Source organism: Bos taurus, chromosome 11, assembly GCF_002263795.3.
Source record: "Bos taurus isolate L1 Dominette 01449 registration number 42190680 breed Hereford chromosome 11, ARS-UCD2.0, whole genome shotgun sequence".
Taxonomy (NCBI): domain Eukaryota; kingdom Metazoa; phylum Chordata; class Mammalia; order Artiodactyla; family Bovidae; genus Bos; species Bos taurus.
Genome location: NC_037338.1, coordinates 6,615,220 through 6,634,079, shown reverse-complemented (window position 1 = coordinate 6,634,079; position 18,860 = coordinate 6,615,220). Strand labels below are relative to the sequence as shown.

The window sequence follows — 18,860 nt, the reverse complement described above, 5'->3', positions numbered from 1 at the left end:
AGACTGCATGGCGTTCAGGGGCATGGGAGCGGGGCAGACCAAGGGATGGCGGCAGAGGGGTACAGGCTGCCTTCTTGGGGTGATAACCACGTATAAAGACAGGATTTGTGGGGATGTATATGCAACTCTGAAGGACTAAAGGCCACTGAGTTACATGCATTTTTTTAATGGTGAATTGTGTGGTATGGATCACCTCAATAAAATTGTCAATAAAGTAATCAAAGGCAGTATTTAATATAGTTTATTGTAGAAAAGCTGTTTAATACTGGTTTCCACGTAAGGAACTAGCAGCGCTGCTTGGCTGATGCTCCATCCACGTCATCTCTCTGCAGCAGGAGTTCTGAGGGGAGAAGCTGCCAGAACTGTATAATTCAGACCGTAAGAAAAACAATAATCTTGTGTTGGACCATCGAATTCAAATTTCCTGTAACCAAGGAAACGAGGAGATAAGACCTAGGCATCGAGGTCCCAGTGTCTTCACAAGAAGCCAAGATGCAGCCGATAGGGCTGGAGGTCTGCTCCAGGACTGGGTGGTCCGTGGCTGGAGGAGGCGGGGCTCGCAGCCCCCCCGGAGGTCTAGCTGCCCCAGGGCACTTCCTTACAAGCCCCATGCTGCACAGGGGCCTGGCCTCCTCTTCAGATGATCAGAGGTTTCATTTCAAGCTACTAAAGCGAACAGGAAGGAAATTAGAGGAGCAAACCAGTGAGAACCAATCGCAGCTCAAATGCATGCTGGTGACTCAGTCACGTCCGACTCTTGCGACCCCATGGACTGCAGCCCCACCCCCAGCTCCTCTGTCCATGGGATTTGCCAGAATACTGTCATATGCTGGGTCTGTATACAGATACAAACAGAACGAACAAAGTAACGTCGGGCCATCATCAGGGAATCAGAGAGAAGTGAGGTGAACTATGAGCACAAGGAAGTGAGGTCAGACAGAGGCAGAGGTGGAGGAGTGCCAGGCAGATTCTGAAACGCACATCCCACATGATACGAGCATCTCACAGCGAAGGGCAGGGTGGACCAGACCAGATGTGAGCATCTCCGACCTGAACACCTGTTACTTCCCTCCTGAGAAAACGGCTTAAATCCTTAGCGATTTTACTTTGCAAAACGCAGCACCTACTTCTGATAAAGCGAAGCATGGGCACTGTCTGAGTCTAGATGGCAGACAGCAGCAGCGACACCAAGTCATCCTTAGAGGGGATGGCCTGACCCACTGGACCTCCCGTGAACCCCCACCAACGGAGGGAAGCCGGAACAACAGACCACCGGGGGTTTATTCCCCGTCACCCACACCAGCTGCAACAGATGAGGAAGGTAACTCGTTCATCTGGTGGCCTAGGTATTTCCAAGTTTATTTTCACCTTAGAGCAGGAACGTGTTTCTAGCATGAAGCAGAGAGGAGCTAGCTGACCAACGTGTAATTGATGATGAAGTTGCATGGCTATTCCTCCCCATCTCGGGGGCTCTGGCAAAGTGCTGACACCCACGGCTGACCTGGGATGTACCCAGTGTGGAGCGTTCCTGCCAAGCCACGGGCTGGGGGTGTATGGGTGTTGACGGAGGACATCCACGGCAGGGCCATGATGACTTAGCACTGGAGGAGCTCCAATGATCAGGCTTAGGTTCTTGTTTACGAACCAATTTGAGAAAGGGTTCCTTTCAACGTCCAATTAGCTACAGAACAGACAGCATGTACTTTACTTCTTGATTCAATTCAGGCTTGGAAAAACAAGCCGGTTTCTTCCTAAGAAGAAAAGTAAAGAAGCTTTACTTGTGCTTTCGGTTTCAGAAACATGGCCATCAAGAGCTCACTATCAACTTCATTGTAAGATTTTAAATAAAGTATCTATTTATTTAGCTGTGTCGGTTCACGGCTGCCCTTGTGGCACAAGCGCTTCCTTCGAGTGGGTTGCTCCAGCTCTGCAGTTGAGGCACAGGGGCTTAGTCACCTCGCAGCAAGTGGAATCTTCCTGGACCAGGAATCGAACCCATGTCCCCTTCAAGGGAGGTGGATTCTTAACTACTGGACCCCTAGAGAAGTCCCTCATTGTAAGATCTCTGAACAAATGTTTGCCGCTTTTGTAACTTGTGCCTGGGAATCCCCTGGGCCACCCCTTTCAGGGAGGTGGCAAAATCTGGGAGCTGCTCACTCGGGCCTTGGGGTGGCACCGGGGAAGGAGGATCCTTATAGAAAGTAAACATTCTGCAGGAACTGAATATATTTGAAACTCATGCCACATGAAACAGGTGTCACTTTTACTTTATTTAAGGACCAAAAAAAGGGGAGAAGAGGGACAACAGTCATTTTCATAATACACAGAAGACAAGTTAGCACTGAAAAAAGAAGGCTGTGTACTTGCCACCAGTCTGCTTCGCAGTTCTGATTAGTAAACTTAATGCAGCTTGTCATTTGCATTACTGTTTAGCAAATTTATGATTGGCAAAATTAGGGATTATGAACCATCATTTAAGTGGACTACAACTAAAACAAAAGCCTAAATAACCCATAGAAAATCACTTAAAAATAGACCATAAATATGTGATGCCCATTAGTGTAACAAAACTATTTTTTGTAAACATTTTCTTCAACACAACATGTGCATGAGAAAAAGTAAAAAAAAAAAAAAAAAAAAAAACCCCAAAAAACTGCACTCAATATAAAGACTCCGTTTTAAATACAGAAAAGTATCACTTATTAAAGCTTCAACTAAACCTAGAGCCATACTGGTATTTTGTTTGGAAGAACTGTCATGGTTTTCTAGGTTCCATATTTAGTGGTATCGGCACAATACTAAATTCTCCTGCTAATTTTGCCATCTTGGCACTTGAGTGAAGTCACTACCCTGTTAGCAATGAAATGGAGAGAGCCTGCCATCTTCCATGGAGAAAGCTAACCTGGCGTCTGCTTGAAGCTGTAGCAACCTAAGCTGGTCTGCACGGCGGGAAGGCCAAGGAGGAAGGGACACCCCAGGCAAGGAAGGAGACCACAGGCACCCGACCAGGGGACCAGTGGCTGGTTGACCTCGGTCAGCCAAGCCCAGTGACAGATTCAATCACGTTCAACTCCCACACCAACAGTTGCTGCCCAGGTAGGACAGGCCCACGCTGACCTGAGCTCAGAGCCCATCATCCTCAACCTTTTTATATCTTTCATGTTGGCATCAGAAGTTTAGTATTTTTTTGAAAGACACCTGCCCAACTTGGCCTTTTGCTGAAGTCATGGGAGGGGCTACAACTGACCCCACTATGCCGTCCGTTCTCCTCCTGGTGCATGTGTTTGCTGGGGCACATTTTGTCTCCCGTCAAAAGCCAACCCGAGAAGGGAATCACCAGCAGTGATGTGGCAAGGACTGCAGCCCCACAGTGATTGGTCTGGCCAGTCTCAGAACTCCTGCCAAGGGCAGGATTAGTGCCCAGATCTTCTCTCCTTTAAGTACAAATGACCAGAACAGAACTGGTTCTTTCTGCCTTAGACGCCAGCACTACGCTGAAGTCAACACGCATGGAAAGCCTGTTTCCCCAGCCTGAATCCTTCCAACATGGAGACAGGTTTTCTCAGCGGCTGCTGCTGTGGTGGGTGTACGTGACCAGCTGTTGTTTCTGCATTTGTGAGCCTGTGTACTCTTCACTACATTTTTGAAATTCAAAGGGGGAGCCTCTGGCAAAAATGCTGACCCAGGAGGAAGAGAACAACAGGTCAAGGCATATGCCCAATGGGATGCGGCTTTGGGGGTGGGGGGTGGGGGCAGACTCAGCAAACAGGTGCAAGTGATTGTTAATTTCTCAAGGTGGAAAACCTCCGCTTTGATGTCATAAAAGCAAATTCACCACGGAGGAGGAATAAGCCTAGGCCACACCGAGCTTTTGTTTGGTGAATGAGATTCCCATCAGAACTCTGCCAGAGGACAGGCCGACAGCTGAGCCACCCTTTAACAAATAATCAATATAACCAACATGCTCAGAGGAAGCCAGTGACCAGAAGCCATGAAACCAATTATTACCCAAGACATTTATTACAAATGTCATGAACATATTCATAAAGTAAAACTGGTTTAAAAAACAGAGAGAGCGCGCAGAGAGTGAGCAAGGGAGAGCACTCGAGAAGCCAGGGCTCTGATATCACACCCGAAACGCAGGAAGATGCTATCTTATGAATGAGCAGTATTAACTACATTCTTAAAATAGTTTTAGTGCATTGCATTTTTAGAAAAAGGGAAACACCCCCGGCCCCAAGGAAAGGTTCCGGCAACACTGTCGACAGTTCGTGGGGTTGTCCCCCATATGACCACCTGTCTGCAAACTCCGAGCTGAGAACAGCGAGGCCTCGTGTGCTGTGGGCAATGGCCGCCTGTCCATCCACCACCACCCCTGATGAATCTGGTGGAAAACGACGTGATCTGCTTTCTCAGCTCAGAAAGCAGACGTGCCCATCAGCGGACAAGCCTCGTGGCTGTTTCCCACCTTCGGGGACAATTTCTCTTGTGCCTACTGAGACGTGACAAAATAACAGTCAAACTTCAATTGGATCATTTTGGTATTAAGGTTAAACATTAATGTTTTCCTCCAAAGACATAGAAACTAAACCACCTCTTAATGCATTAAAAACAATGAGGTAGGCGAAAAAATAAACACGTGGTTGAAAAAGATTTTTTTTCCCCTCTGCAAGTGCCGATCGTGGTGAAACTGCTGTTGCACTTCCAGGTTTAAACAAAAATTAAACCTTTGACCGAGGCAGCGCTAATACTGTCACACAACAAGGTTCTGGGCAGGATACAAATGCACACCCTTTCTTTTTCCTTTTTTTTAAAAGAATCATCTGCACGTGATTTTAGGCAAAACTTGGTACACAGAAAAACGACTGAGTTCTTGGCCAAAAAAAAAAAATATTCCCAAGAAACCAAATGGGTCCCTAAACCCACCCGCCCGCCTCCCAAGCCCCACCCACAAAAAAGTTATCCTAGTAACTGTGTCTTTCACATTTTATAAATATTAACTTCTTAAACCTGCACCTTCTTCTTTGTCCACATATGGTCACATTACAAAAAAAAAAAGAAATGTCAATTAAATACGTTGTTAATGTTACTATATTAAATCTGCTCTTGGCTTCAGCGACCTGTTCCTCCGAGCGCACGTTTACACCTGCCAACCCCCACCCCGCCGGCGTCTGGTCTCCACCTGCAGACGCCCCAGCATGGAGCCGCAGACAAGGAACACTGGAGCTGGAGGGAATGCGCATGCGTTCTGCCCGCCGCTCCATCCCAGCTCGGATAGCACCTGATGGCAGTCTCAACAGCACCAGCTGCGATGCAGCCTCGATTTATTTCGAACAGGACAAGAAGAGAATGGGGATGAACTGGTAAGAGCGGGTGGGGGCGGGGAGGAGACCCCTGCCCACGCGGCCCGGGCAGGTCCGCGCTCCAGTTGCCAGGATCTCCGGGTTCTCATGGTCGACACCTCCAGGGCCGCAGCCTAGCCCGCCACTCCTACCAGCTCAGAAGAGAGGTCCTGCCGAGAGTCATGAAGTAAACCTGGCTGCTGCCCCCAGACCGGACGGAGGCAAAGAACACCTGCAGGGGGAGAGCGGGGAGAGGAGTGAGGGGGACCCCGAAATCCTGGAGGCCCCCTCCCAAAGGAAATCTGGGGTGATGTCCATTCATCAGCAAGGAGCCAGTTTTCATTTCCACTAGAAGGGCTTCTCTGATGGCTCAGACAGTAAAGCCATCTGCCAGCAGTGCAGGGAGACCGGGGTCAGGAAGATTCCCTGGAGTAGGAATGGCAACCCACTCCAGTATTCTTGCCTGGAGAATTTCATGGACACAGGAGCCTGGTGGGCCTACAGCCCAGGGAGGGAGTCACAAAGAGCTGGAGGAGGCTGAACGACTAACATTTTCTTAACTTAGGAAGACTCCTTAGCCAAGGGGTGACTCTGTGCACCCCATGCCCTATTGTGAGAACACAGAGGAAACAAGGGGATGTTCCCCAAACTGGACCATCTGTGCTCACCTCCACCCTTAACACTTTCCGAAAGATCAACGTGTTTGGCAAACTCAGTGATCAGTGGGGAGGCGGCTCAGTGCCTTGTTTTTCTCTTTTAAAAAATGAAACTGAATGTTTTGGTTATTTCATAGGACTCTACTGTCCAAAAAATAAATAATTTAGTTTTGCGCCTTTTATTAATAAACCCTGATGGGTGTGACATCATGAATGATTAAAAAAAAAATTTAAATGCCTGAAGTTCAAAGAATACCGTGGTTATGGTTCCACTGAACATACTTAGGAAAATGTAAACCCCAAAGCTGGTAAAATCCTCGGTTAGCTCTGAGGCTGCGTGGATTTCCAAGATAAAAGATTTCGGAGATATTATGTAGGTCAAGTGCACCGGTGAATGAGCCAGAGGACTGGACTGTGGAGGAAGTGGTCCGGGGGGATGTGGATGGAGTGGAGCACCTCGTTGGGCGGGAGGCCCACCTGCCAAAGGGAGATGACAGCTCCTCTTCATCTGAGAAGTCAACCTGAGGTCTGGTGACTGGAAGGCTTAATGTATTTCAGTGTGAAGCAAGAGGTGGGAATGTTTCTAAGGCTGTAGTGGGCTGCCTCAGGTAGTCATATTTTCATCCAAGTGACAGAAAAGAGAGAAATCTAAGCTTAGAAAAGGCCAGAGGGGTCAACACCCTTGGCCAGCTGTCTGCTCCACTCCAAGGCTGGTTTGGGGAGGAAGGGAGTCCTAGAGAAGAAAACGATGTGGCCAGTTTGGAAAAGCAAAAGTTTTAACTTGGGCTTTGATGCTCTGGGGTCTCACAGGTCTCACCTGTAGGCAGCACTCCAGCTTTTGCATAAAATAATTTCTCCTCTTAGGCACTTACGCCAGGAAAACAATGCAGTTACGTCAATACTCGAAAGATAGACTAACAAGTGGTGTATTTCAAACATATATCAGGGGAAGGAAAATTTCCCCTCTTACTTAAAAGTGCATGAGGGTTCTTTCTAATCATGAAAGAGTTCCATCCATCTAAACTGGGAGCTTCAACCTTTTCTATCCCTAAACTAAACACAGCCCGGACAGGCCACCTAATGGGGAAAAAAAAAACAAAAACCCTCAAAAGACAACAAAAACCCAACACAGAATGATTTCTGCAGAGATAAACATGTCCACCCCCTCAACAAAAACAAAATAAAATATATCCTGACCTCCATTAATGGATCTAAAAAGTCACTACTGAAAAGTTCCTTGATAAAGTTATTTCAGAAATCTATCACCATGCCAAGGAAAGGCTTCACAGAACTCCATGGAAAATAAACCACAGCTGAAAAATAACATCTAAAAAGAATCCCTAAGGAGACTGTTACCTTGTCATTACGTTCACACAAGAACTTCAGCCTTTGAGCCCTTTTATGCATAAACACGCCATCCAAGTGGCCAGTTTCCACAGATCGGATCTCTATGGCCTTTTCTCCCCAGCCCATCGTCTGATTGGATCGAATATATGCTTTTTGAGAGAGGAAAACACATATTGTTAAAGATGAGGAAACAGCCATGGAAAGAAGCTGCTCAGGTTTCACATACACACACACACACACCACCCCACTAAACAGCTGGCATTTGGAGGTTTTTGTAAGACAGGGGTCCCCAGCCTCCGGAATCTAATGGCTGATGATCTGAGGTGGAGCTGAAATAAAGTACACAATAAACATAATGGGCTTGACTCATCCCCAAACCCTCCCTCCTCTCCTATGGCTTCCACAAAACTGCTCCCTGGAGCCAAGAAGGATGGGGACCACTGATGTAAGGGACTCTACACGTGCAACCTTGTGGGTCATCCTGGAAGGTGATGTTTTAAATTATCAGCTGAGTCTGTTGATGCCTCCAAGGAGGACATGCTGGAGCATTACCCCCAGTCCCTGTCCATAGTTTGGCTTCTATTTTCCTCACACCAATTACCAGGGAGAAGAAAAGGCAAGTGGACAGAGCCAGAGACTTGGCTGCTATAAAACCAAAGTAGTTTGGGGAAATAAACTTGGAGCCAACAGGGTTCCAGACGTCAGTCTTCAGGACATGTGCAGAGAAGGTCAGAGGCTGTGTGTGGACTGCGGTGGGCCATGAGACCGCCACAGCATCACTCACCTTCCTGTTCCCCTCGCCTTCCACCCATTAGTCACAACTACATCTGTCTTACTGTCCCTGGCTGCCTTGGATTAAATGGAGAACTGTGGAGACAGAGCTTTAAGAAATGATTACTTGGGGCTTCTCTGGTGGCTCAGTGGTAAAACATCTGCCTGCCAATGCAGGAGACATGGGTTCGATCCCTGATCTGGGAAGATCCCACATGCTGTGGAGCAGCTAAGCCTGTGAGCCACAACTAGAGAAGCCTGCACACCACAAGTACAGAGTAGCTCCTACTTGCCACAACTAGAGAAAAACGCCTGCAGCAACAAAGACCCAGCACAGCCAGAAAGAAAATAAATAATTAAAAAAAAAACATGGGAAGAGCCAACTCATTAGAAAAGACCCTGATGCTGGGAAAGACTGAGTGCTGGAGGAGAAGGGGGGCAACAGAGGATGAGGTGGTTGGATGGCATCACTGACTCAATGGACATGAATCTGAGCAAGCTCCAGGAGATCGTAAAGGACAGGGAAGCCTGGCGTGCTGCAGTCCATGTGGCCACCAACAGCTGGACATAACTTAGCAACTAAATAACAAAATAAATGAATTGATTAAAAAAAAAAAAACTATTAAGAGTTTGTCCTAACATAAGACTATGACGCATCACAGTGTACAATCCACCTTTCCCAACACCTACTGCCAACCACTCTGTTAAATGGTCAAACGGTCTGAACACCATGTAACACCAGTATCTGAAACACACATATCCTCAAGAAAGGCCCTACTTTAACAAACACGACTGCTTCCGCTCAGGGATACGTACCTACAGACGTTGGCATCTCTCCCCACTGCAGAACCACGTCCTTGGTGATCCTCCCGTACGTGTTCACGTAAACCCCTTCATCTTCATAGCACACCAGGAGCTCCATGCCATCTGTGTTGGGGAGGATGATGATTGCGTGGGGTTTGATGCTACATTGGATCTGGAGAAGGGGAAAAAGCACAAGGAAGCACGTTGGTGGCCACCTCTGTTCCTGCACGTGGGCTTAATAAGAGTGTCTTGTGCAAAGGCACTGGCTCAGCTTCCTGGTGATAAATACAGCAACTGGACAACATTGTGGAGAACCCACGTGGTGTCAGATATATCTGAAAGTCTACCTCTGATACGCCCTATATGCTACTCATTCACATCTCCTGACGCCCCTGGAATATATTTGGACTGTGGGCTCCATTCAATACATTACATTCCTCTAACCAGCCCCACCCCGTGGCTGTCCTGACCTGCCAGCAGCTGCCCCCTCCCATCCCGGGTTAGTGAAAGCAGGGCTAGGCGGGTCTCGGGAGGGCTTCAGAGACAGGAGCAGAGAGCTACTGAAGAGGGCACGTCACTGAAATACTCACCCCCACTGCAAAGGGGAAGCGAGGAGCCCCTGCCCGTGTTAGTGCACTGAGCAGAGCAGAGAGAAAAGTCAAAACAAAATGAAGCCAGTCAACCAACCATAGAGTGTGGGTTCTTTCTTACGTGTGTTGGTAGGTAAATGTCATAGACCGATCCTGAGTCCACATCAACAGCATGGAATCCAGCACAGGATCCATAGATCACTTTCAGCCTCTGGCCTTCCTCAACAGTGAGATCCACCAGCAACGGCTTGTGCACCAGCTCACCAAATGACTGCAAAGGAGCAGGCGAGAAGCAGCAGTGAGATGAGCAAAACTTAGGCCTGACGGTTCCCACTGGAGAAGCCAGAGCCAGGCACTCAGTACTCAGTGACTGAACCACCCTGGCAAAACCATAAGCAAAAATACAGTGAGTCTTTATTTTGCTCTTATCAGTTAGCAGCAACTACTCTAATGCAGACGATGGAGAGAGGGAGGGGCGGTGCAAGAAACACATATGGAGACTTTTATCAGTGTGGTCATCACAGTCTCTACAGAGCTACTCACATTTCCACTTTAACTCTCCAACTCGTTTAATAGTGGTAATGAGAGGCTACCATGTACTGTAACAGCCTGGGTGGCCTGTAACGTCAATACCTATAGCTCATGAGACAGATCCAAATAAGCTATTTATGTATAAAATAATGAGTACAGTACTTGGTCCATGAAGGTGATTAAGATCAGATCTCAAAAAATAATTTTAACTTTACAATCAATTGCTTTTAGTCAATAATATGTGGCTTTATTTTAAAGCAAATATGATAATCCCACTTATCTTGCTGTACTGGAGAATCAAATAAGCTATCTAAATATGTCAATTTTCCAGATAATGGAGGCCTACCCTTAATATGTCAAAACTATTTTAAAAAATAAGTAAATAATCATTTAAAAAAAAAAAACTCTTATTAATTTCTCACCTTGCACTAAAACAGGCCCAGGGGTGATGCTTAAAGTTTTGTGTCTAATATCAGAAATATTTATTAAGTGATTTATAATATCTTGTGTCATAGTAATATCATTTTTAACTAAAAAGTTTATAAAATTTGTATTTAGTGCAGTCTAGAATTACAAAAACATATTAAAAACACCCACAAAATAACTGCCAGTATTTCTCTACAGTATTTTTCTTGAAACAAAAAACAGTATACATATTTTTAGTACTTATTCTATTTAATGTATAATATATATCACTAAGTCATTAAAAATTTCTGTAACTTCGCTCTTAATTAGTCCTCTGTTGAACAGATGTACCTGGAAGCTGCCTACTGCTGATAAAAAATTGAAAATGAAAGTCACTCAGTCGTGTCCAACTCTTTGTGACCCCATGGACTGTATATATAGTCCATGGAATGCTTCAGGCCAGACTGCTGGAGTGGGTGGCAGTTCCCTTCTCCAGGGGATCTTCCCAACCCAGGGCTCCTGCCTTGCAGGCAGATTCTCTATACCATCTGAGCCATCACGGAAGCCCATGAATACTGAAGTGGGGAGCCTATCCCTTCTCCAGGGGATCTTCCCAACCCAGGAATTGAATCGGGGTCTCCTGCACTGTAGGAGGATTCTTTCCCAGCTGAGCTACCAGGGAAGCCCACAGTATCACAGACATACACATATATTTCAATTTTGATTCCTTGGCTTGTTGTCCCCCTTCTAACAGCGCAGTTTTAAATAAATGATCAGCTGACTTATTCCCTGGCTCTTGGTCACAGTGTGCATGGCTGATACTATTTTTAAGCGCACTCGTCGTTATTACCTTAAAGGCCATGAATTTGTGATATGGCTTGGGTGCCCATGCGTAGACTTCCACAGAGTTCTTCAAAGCAATGACCAGAAATTTGATCCTTTCATATTTTACTGAAACAGTAAGAAGAGCACAGGTCAGTATCATGGTGGACCTCTCAGTCCCTTCTGCGGCCTTCTGAAAACTCTGCAAACATGCCCTTCCCTGTTGATCCATCCAAACCAGTAAGAGAACAATGCTGGCAGGCCAGGCACTGGTTCACTTTCCAGATTCCTGAATATACATTCAGGCTGTCCCCATCTTCCTCAATGTTGTGCTGGACTCCACTCCATACCCTGGTTACTATCAATAAGCAATTTCAATGCTGCTACTACCGTTCTTAGTATTTAATAATCAAGGACAGCGTCGACCTTTCCACCCTGTTGTCCGGAGGACTCAGCATTAATTCCAAAGGATAATGATGTGATTTACCAGCCAAGAGGTTCCTGAATATCAGCAAGAGGTCAAATCTTCCACGTGGGCTTTCCCGAGTCCCACGTGGAGCTTACAGATGGAAAAACTATGACAAAATACTCATCAACTGAATTTGAATTCTATCTGTTTCTGTGTGTAAGACCAAGTATCACTTTACAGCACTTCCAGCTATAGAGATAGTAGTAATTGGTAGGATTCTACATAGGATTCTACATCCTGTACCAAAAGTAAAGAAAATCTCGCTGTAAATTTATACTTACATATGAAGGCCTTCTTTACACAGCTGTCTCAGTTCTCTAACAGCCAGCATGTCTGCTAAAAGCAGACACCCAGATGGCCCTGGCCGCATCTGACTTATTGGCTGGTGTAGACCCCAGTGTCTGCACAGCCACTCTAAACCACAGCGCTACTTGATCCTGACTTTGACCGTGAGACTCAGCTTGTTGACTTGATAACTCTCCTTGTTAAATTCCATGTGTTGTCACTATTCAAATGAATCACAGGACTGTGATGATACAAACGATTCTAAGAGGCCATCCAGTGCTGACAGGATAGAGTTTTCCGTGACGGTGGAAAGGTTTTATGTTACATGGGGCTATGGGACACTTGGAATGTACTAGTGTCACTGAGGATCGAAACTTTAAAGTTTAATTCACGTTAATTAATTTACAAATAAATTTAAATACCCACTCCCACCTTCCCTGTTCTTGATGGCAACCATACTACACAGCACACGTCTGGGTCAACTGAATACTACTTTGACCACCTGGTGTGAAGAGCCGACTCATTGGAAAAGACACTGATGCTGGGAAAGATGGAAGGCAGGAGAAGGCGCAGCAGAGGTTGGATGGCATCACCAACACAATGGACATGAGTCTGAGCAAATTCCGGGAGCTGATGAAGGACAGGGAAGCCTGGCATGCTGCAGTCCGTGGTGCTGCAAATGCTGGACACGACTGAGCGACTGAACAACAGAAGTCTAAACGTAACAAATGGATGCTTGTGATTCATCCTATATGAACGACGGGCCCGAGTGAGGGTGGACATTCCGTCCTGGGGAAAAGTCCAACTCAGTCTAACGCATCTGCACTCGCTCCCCTGTGGATCATCTGTTCAGGGACATTTCAGTTGTTATAAGCCAGTTCATTACATTCAGCCTTAGATGATTCCAGCTACCACTCTCAACAAGGAAAAATGTTACAGAAGACCACAACACAGAAAATCCTAAGCCCCAAGCCTACACCAAGGGGCTAGAGCCCTAAAGGATCACTCAGAATCACTCTAATATCGGGGTGGCATTCACACTCATTAGCAACCAGTGAGCTGAGGGCTGCGAACAGATTACACCAACAAGATGACACCACCAAGGACTGGAATATCCCCGAGAGAAGAAGCGCTGACCACCGCATGTCATATCATAAACCCAGAAGAACAGAAAACACACAAGCAGAAATCAACTTCCAATAGGCCCCTCACATCCTCAGTCTTAAATATATAGAGACACCAGTTGCTCATCTTCTCAACTTTCCATTTCAAATGCAATTAGAACACACCATCTCATCTATAAAACTGTAACTGGGCTAAATGCCATCGTTCCTCCTTAATTTCCAATGTTAGAGCCAGTATTTTGATTTTTTTTTTTTTCCCAACACACACAAAAAATGTATTTTGGTTTTGTTCTTGTGAAATCTTATGAGAAGCAGGGCATGAATGTTGCAGAGAAAAGAACAAAAATGTTGCCACAAAATGCTGCCCGGCTAGCAAGATTCCTTCCTCAGTGATGAGCACGGTAGCTGTGCACAGCGCATTTCATTCAAACCGAAAGGCCAAAACTCTTTAGGCAAACTCTCAAACATTCCATCAGTGACTGCCAAGGACCCACAGTGCTTCGAGTGAGAACCAGCTTGCAGGGCCAAGGAAGAACCCAAGGGGCCTGGCATTCTTCAGGCAATGCTTCCTTAACGGGGCTCCTCTGAACCCCATCTTACAGAGAAGAATGTGGACTGTCCAAGGTCAGGGTGATGGAGGTCGGGGACGGCTGAAGTGAACCTGATTATGATCCAGACTGAGCCCTGTGGACCTCATGATTAGAAGGTGCTTCAAATGAGCTGGGAATATCAGAGACAGGTTTCTCACTAAAAGCTTCAAAAACACATAAATTTTAAACAAAAGATAAACTGAACCTCTGAAAAGCAGAGCCCTTGCGGCCGTGGCGGACTTACCAACTTTATAATGCACACAGCCTTCCAGGTCCCCCACTGTCGTCCAGCCCTGCTTCTTCTCAACCTCCGGGTCGTTGTGAAGTATTTTATTTCTTAACCAGGACAAATAGTAGACACGTAACTTATCCTTTTTGCCTAGCAAAACAAATAAATCAGTAATTTACACGCATATTCAAAATTAGGTATCTTTGTTAACAACAGTAATCAAAATAAACTGCAATAAACAATAAATACCACCCCCTCCCCCCACTGCAAGGGAATTGTTTTGTATCAGTTTCACTAGACACTCAATTCAAGCTATTAGGTCATCTGATTCTTAAAACCTTCTGGAGTGACTATGGTTTCCCATTTAAGAGCACAGAAGGGTTTCACAGATCACCCAACTTGGGGACTTCAGTCCAGCAAAAGGCAAGCCATAAACTAATGGACACAACACAGAGCTAACAGAAGACTCCTACCCAGAACATGTGAAGCACTCCTATATGTCAGTTAGAAGAGAGAGAACCTAGCAAGCAAGAAGATCAAACCAGTCAACCCTAAAGGAAATCAACCCTGAATATTCACTGGAAGGACTGATGCTGAAGCTCCAATACTTTGGCCACCTGATGCAAAGAGTTCACTCACTAGAAAAGACCTGATGCTGGGAAAGACTGAAGGCAAAAGAAGGGGGCAGCAGAGGATGAGATGGTTAGATATCATCACCAACTCAATGGACATGTGTGCACACAATGCTAAATAATTTCATTTTGAGCAAACTCCAGGAGATAGTGAAGGACAGGGAAGCCCGGCACGCTGCAGTCCATAGGGTCGCAGGGAGTCAGACATGACTTAGCGACTGAACCACAACAACAAACCTAGCAGAAGTATTGAGCAAGCACCCAGAACAGACAAAAGAAGTCATCACATTGATTCATAAAGAGGTACTTGCTCTCAGTTGTCTGAAAAGGCTGCACACTGCATGAGCCCACCCAGGACGTTCTGGAAAAGGCAACAGAGAGCAAAAAAAGGCCAGGTGTCGCCATGGGCTTCGAGGAAGGGATGGAGCACAGAGGAATTTTAGGGTGATGCAACTCATCTGTATGACACCGTAAAGGTAGATAAAATTATGCATGTGTTCAACCCAGAGGACACACTCAGAGAGAACCTAAACTGTGGATTTCAGCTAACAATAATGCATTAATACTGGTCCATCCACTGTAACAAGTGTCAGAGGAGAGGGGAAACTGGAGGGGGCCAATATAAGACTGTCTATACTTTCTGCTCACTTTCTCCGTAAACATAAAACTACTCTAGAAAAAAAAGTGAGACACAAAAGAAGTATTTTTGCCATTTATTTGAGTTTATTTCAATGAAGGCAAAAAAACAGACATCAAATCATACCTAGTATATACTAAGGTGTTCAAAGTCAGGACAGCATTTCCTCGGGGGGCGGTGTGTGTGTGTGTGGTGGGGGTGGGGGGGGTGGCCGACGATGGAGGCAATACAGGAGCGCCGTGGGCGGGTGGAGGAGCTGGGGCTACACCATGGCTAACTGTGACTCTTCGTGGACCTGTAATTCTTTATAATCTGTGCACTTTCTGTATTATGTCTTATTCTTCAACACAATCTTAAGTTTTGAAGAATTTCTGAATGTGGGAAGATACTCAATACATTAAGTGAAACAAAGACAACATTGTTTTATGTACAGTGTTTTATTCCCATTATGTGAGATACATTTATAGAAATGAGGAGGAAATGTATTAGAAAGTTAACAACAACTATCTCTCTCAGATAGGGGTTACATTTTATTTTCTTTTTCCTAAGCTTCCTTTTTTCTGAAGTTCCCTACAATTGTCGTGTTATTGCTTTTATGATTTTGAAAACCAATGAAAGCTATAAAAAGAATACCAAAAAAGTGGTCCCAAAAAACGGTATCAGTTGATTACTGATCCACACAAATCACCTTGCTCGCTGGATCACAAAGTAAAGCTTCAACCATTTTCAGCTGTAGATTTATTTTTCCTCCAATTCAAAAACCTATTTTCCATCAGCACTCAAGTCTTAAATGGTTGGTTCCTCATTTAAGTAGAAGATGGATGGTGAAATTTTTGCATTTCAACAGACATCTTACTTAAAACCAAAAACCTATTTGAAAACTAAAACTTATTGCAAGAAATTTGTTACATATAAATAAATACAGCAAGTTTGAGTTAGCCGACGATTAAATCAAAATCCCTGTGGGTAATGAGGAGACAGGTCTTAACACTTCTGCATACTCTTTAACCCCAGCAAAAATGCAGATTAGGACGTTATGATCCAGGCAACATGGATTCACATGCTGAATGGTTAAGTGAGTTACAAAGATACTTATGCAAATGTTTACAGGAGGGGGGAAAAAAGGAATAAATGGAAGTTACAACAGAAGTAAATAAACTTTAGTGCCATCCATGCAGAGAAACATTCTGCAGCCGCACAGAATGGCTATCATGAAGGAATACGGAAAACAGCCCACAGGTTTGGACAAACAAGAATGGCAGGGATACACCTCAACTTCAAGACAGAGGTTACCAAGCCTGAGTAGACGCCAACTGTATGGACAGCAGGGTATTCACACATGTGGTGAAACCATCTCATCAGTTACGGGTATCACAGTACTCCCTCAATATGTAGCGTAACTATTTTTATAGAGACCTTCTCTCCCCTGAGTATGTATTTTGAGTGTGTATATGCTTACAAGACTGGAAGTCAAAGTGAAGTTTACAGTTTCTTTGGATGAACTGATTTTACGATTTATTCCTCCTGTTTGCTCTTCTGCATTATTTCTTACTTTCTACAATCAACATATATAATTTATACCAAGAAAAATGCTCCTCCTAAAAAGAAACTTAGAGCAAGTGCTGACAGACATGGAAAAAACAAAAAAACACCATGGTTTTACTGGCAATGGCAAAGAACAGTTCTTTTTGCATCAAAGAGTCCTGTAGGAAGAAGTGGACACAAACCTACACCCTAACCAGGACAGGCTGCGCGGGTGGCGGTCAGATGGGGATGGAGGGGGCGGGTGGGCGTGCAGGGTGTGGGGAGGGATGGAGACGTCGAGCAGGAAGCGCAGGAGCGGGCTCCAGGACAGCTCAGAGGAGCCCCACCCCATCATAAGTGCACAAAGTGGGTCCCGTGTGAATACGCTTTCCTATCACATTATTGTAAAATCCCGCTACGGTTCTGTTTTTGAGCTATCACTTCGGAAAACGAGCTCACTCAAGTTCCATGTGGGGAAGCACCGCACTTTTAAACAGTGCTGGTGGCCTGCTTTCCCAAACCCACACTTACCAGATATCGTCACTAAGACGTTCAAGCCTTCCAGGACGTCCATCTGCTGAAATCGCCTTCTGTTGATCAGAGGATACACCTTCCCTTGGCCACTTCTGTCCAGCAGCATCAGGCCACTCTCGGTACCCACCAACAAGTTCACTCCTATGTCAAGGCCACAGAAAGACCACAATTTTACACTGTGCGTGGCAGATGGCCTTGTATGGAGCAAACAGCGCCACCTCTCAGGATGAGAGTGGTTTCCTCAAGTCACCCACAAACAGAGATGCTTAGGATATGTGCGCTCAGTCACTCAGTCATGTCTGACTCTTTGGGACCCCATGGACTAATAGTCCGCCAGGCTCCTCTGTCCATGAAATTCTCTAGGCAGTAATACTGGAGTGGGTTGCCATTTTTTTCTCCAAAGCTAAGGATGGTCAGAGCTTAAAGTACCCAAACTGCAACAAATCACCATGGAGGGGAGAGGATGGAATATTCATTTACTCATTAATGTAAAAAGGATCTAAGGGGGCAATAAGCTCGCTTCATTCCTGATCCTCCAGCTTCTGGGTTTTCCTCAGTAGCCCCAGAACATCCGAGCCCACCATCTCCTGGGTACCACAGACTCTCCATCTTATCTATCCTATCAAACAACCAGACAGACAAACCTTTGTCCAGTGTCATGATCCCCACCTGCTTCCTTCAACATCTGTCTTTGCTCGGGAAATCTTCTAGAACGAGCCATACACAGCCCCCTTCGTCCCTAACAGTTTGTGATCAACCCAGCATCTATCACTCAGTTTCAGGTTTTCTTAAAGACCATCCTCCAACAGCTGCATTTGGTCCTCGGTCCCTCTTTTCTTAGGAGCAGTATGTATCAGGCACACCCCAGCCCCTTCTCTCCAGCCGTGTCCCATCTCCCTCCCCATTTCCCCACACCTGCTCTGGCTTCCCCTGGTGGCTCGGGGGTAAATGTCTACAACACGGGAGCCACAGGAGACCTGGGTTCGATCCCTGGGTTCGGAAGATCCCCTGGAGAAGGAAATGGCAACTCACTCCAGTATTCTTGCCTGGGAAATCCCATGGACAAAGGGGCCTGGGGGGCTACAGTCCATGGAGTCACAAACAGTTGGACACGACTGAGCGACTAACACTTTCACCAGGTACGTGTAAAATAGATGGCTAGTGAGAAGCTGCTATCTAGCACAGGGAGCTCAAACCTGGTGCTCTGTGATGACCTAGAGAGGTGGGACTGGGTGGGAGTAGTGGGTGTTGGGGAGGGAGGTTCAAGAGAGAGGGAACATATGTATAATTATGACTGATTCTCACTGTTGTATGGCAGAAAGCAACACAATATTATAAAGCAATTTTCCTCCAATTAAAGAATAAATTTTTTTAAAAAGTCCACATCAAAAACAACAACAAAAACACAACAAAAACAAAACCCCCCAAAGTTTCACTTAGATGTCTTCTTAAGTCACAAAGAGTCAGGAAAGACTGTTAAACTGAAACATTTAAAGAAAAGCAATTTGCCAGATTTCTTCATTCTCCCTATAAATATGGGCCAAATCAAATGCCTTTCTCATCTTTTT

The 18,860-nt window shown here is 45.5% G+C and overlaps 1 protein-coding gene across 50 annotated transcripts in view; it reads right to left on the bottom strand.

The window, feature by feature from the left end:
• Window positions 1-2,249: 2,249 nt before the first annotated feature.
• Window positions 2,250-18,860, bottom strand: part of MAP4K4 (mitogen-activated protein kinase kinase kinase kinase 4) — a 150,459-nt gene continuing 133,848 nt past the window's right edge. For 28 of the 50 annotated variants that reach the window (XM_059891663.1, XM_059891670.1, XM_059891689.1 and 25 more), the window contains 7 exons: window positions 17,290-17,433; window positions 13,981-14,115; window positions 11,297-11,397; window positions 9,632-9,781; window positions 8,933-9,092; window positions 7,355-7,494; window positions 2,250-5,574 (listed from right to left, as the gene is read on the bottom strand). In XM_059891663.1, coding sequence (XP_059747646.1) covers window positions 5,491-5,574; window positions 7,355-7,494; window positions 8,933-9,092; window positions 9,632-9,781; window positions 11,297-11,397; window positions 13,981-14,115; window positions 17,290-17,433 — 914 coding nt within the window. In that variant the 3' untranslated portion in view covers window positions 2,250-5,490. Of the gene's footprint in view, window positions 5,575-7,354; window positions 7,495-8,932; window positions 9,093-9,607; window positions 9,782-11,296; window positions 11,398-13,980; window positions 14,116-17,289; window positions 17,434-18,860 lie in introns of all 50 variants that reach the window. The other 22 variants (XM_024999325.2, XM_024999335.2, XM_059891661.1 and 19 more) reach the window with 1 other exon arrangement.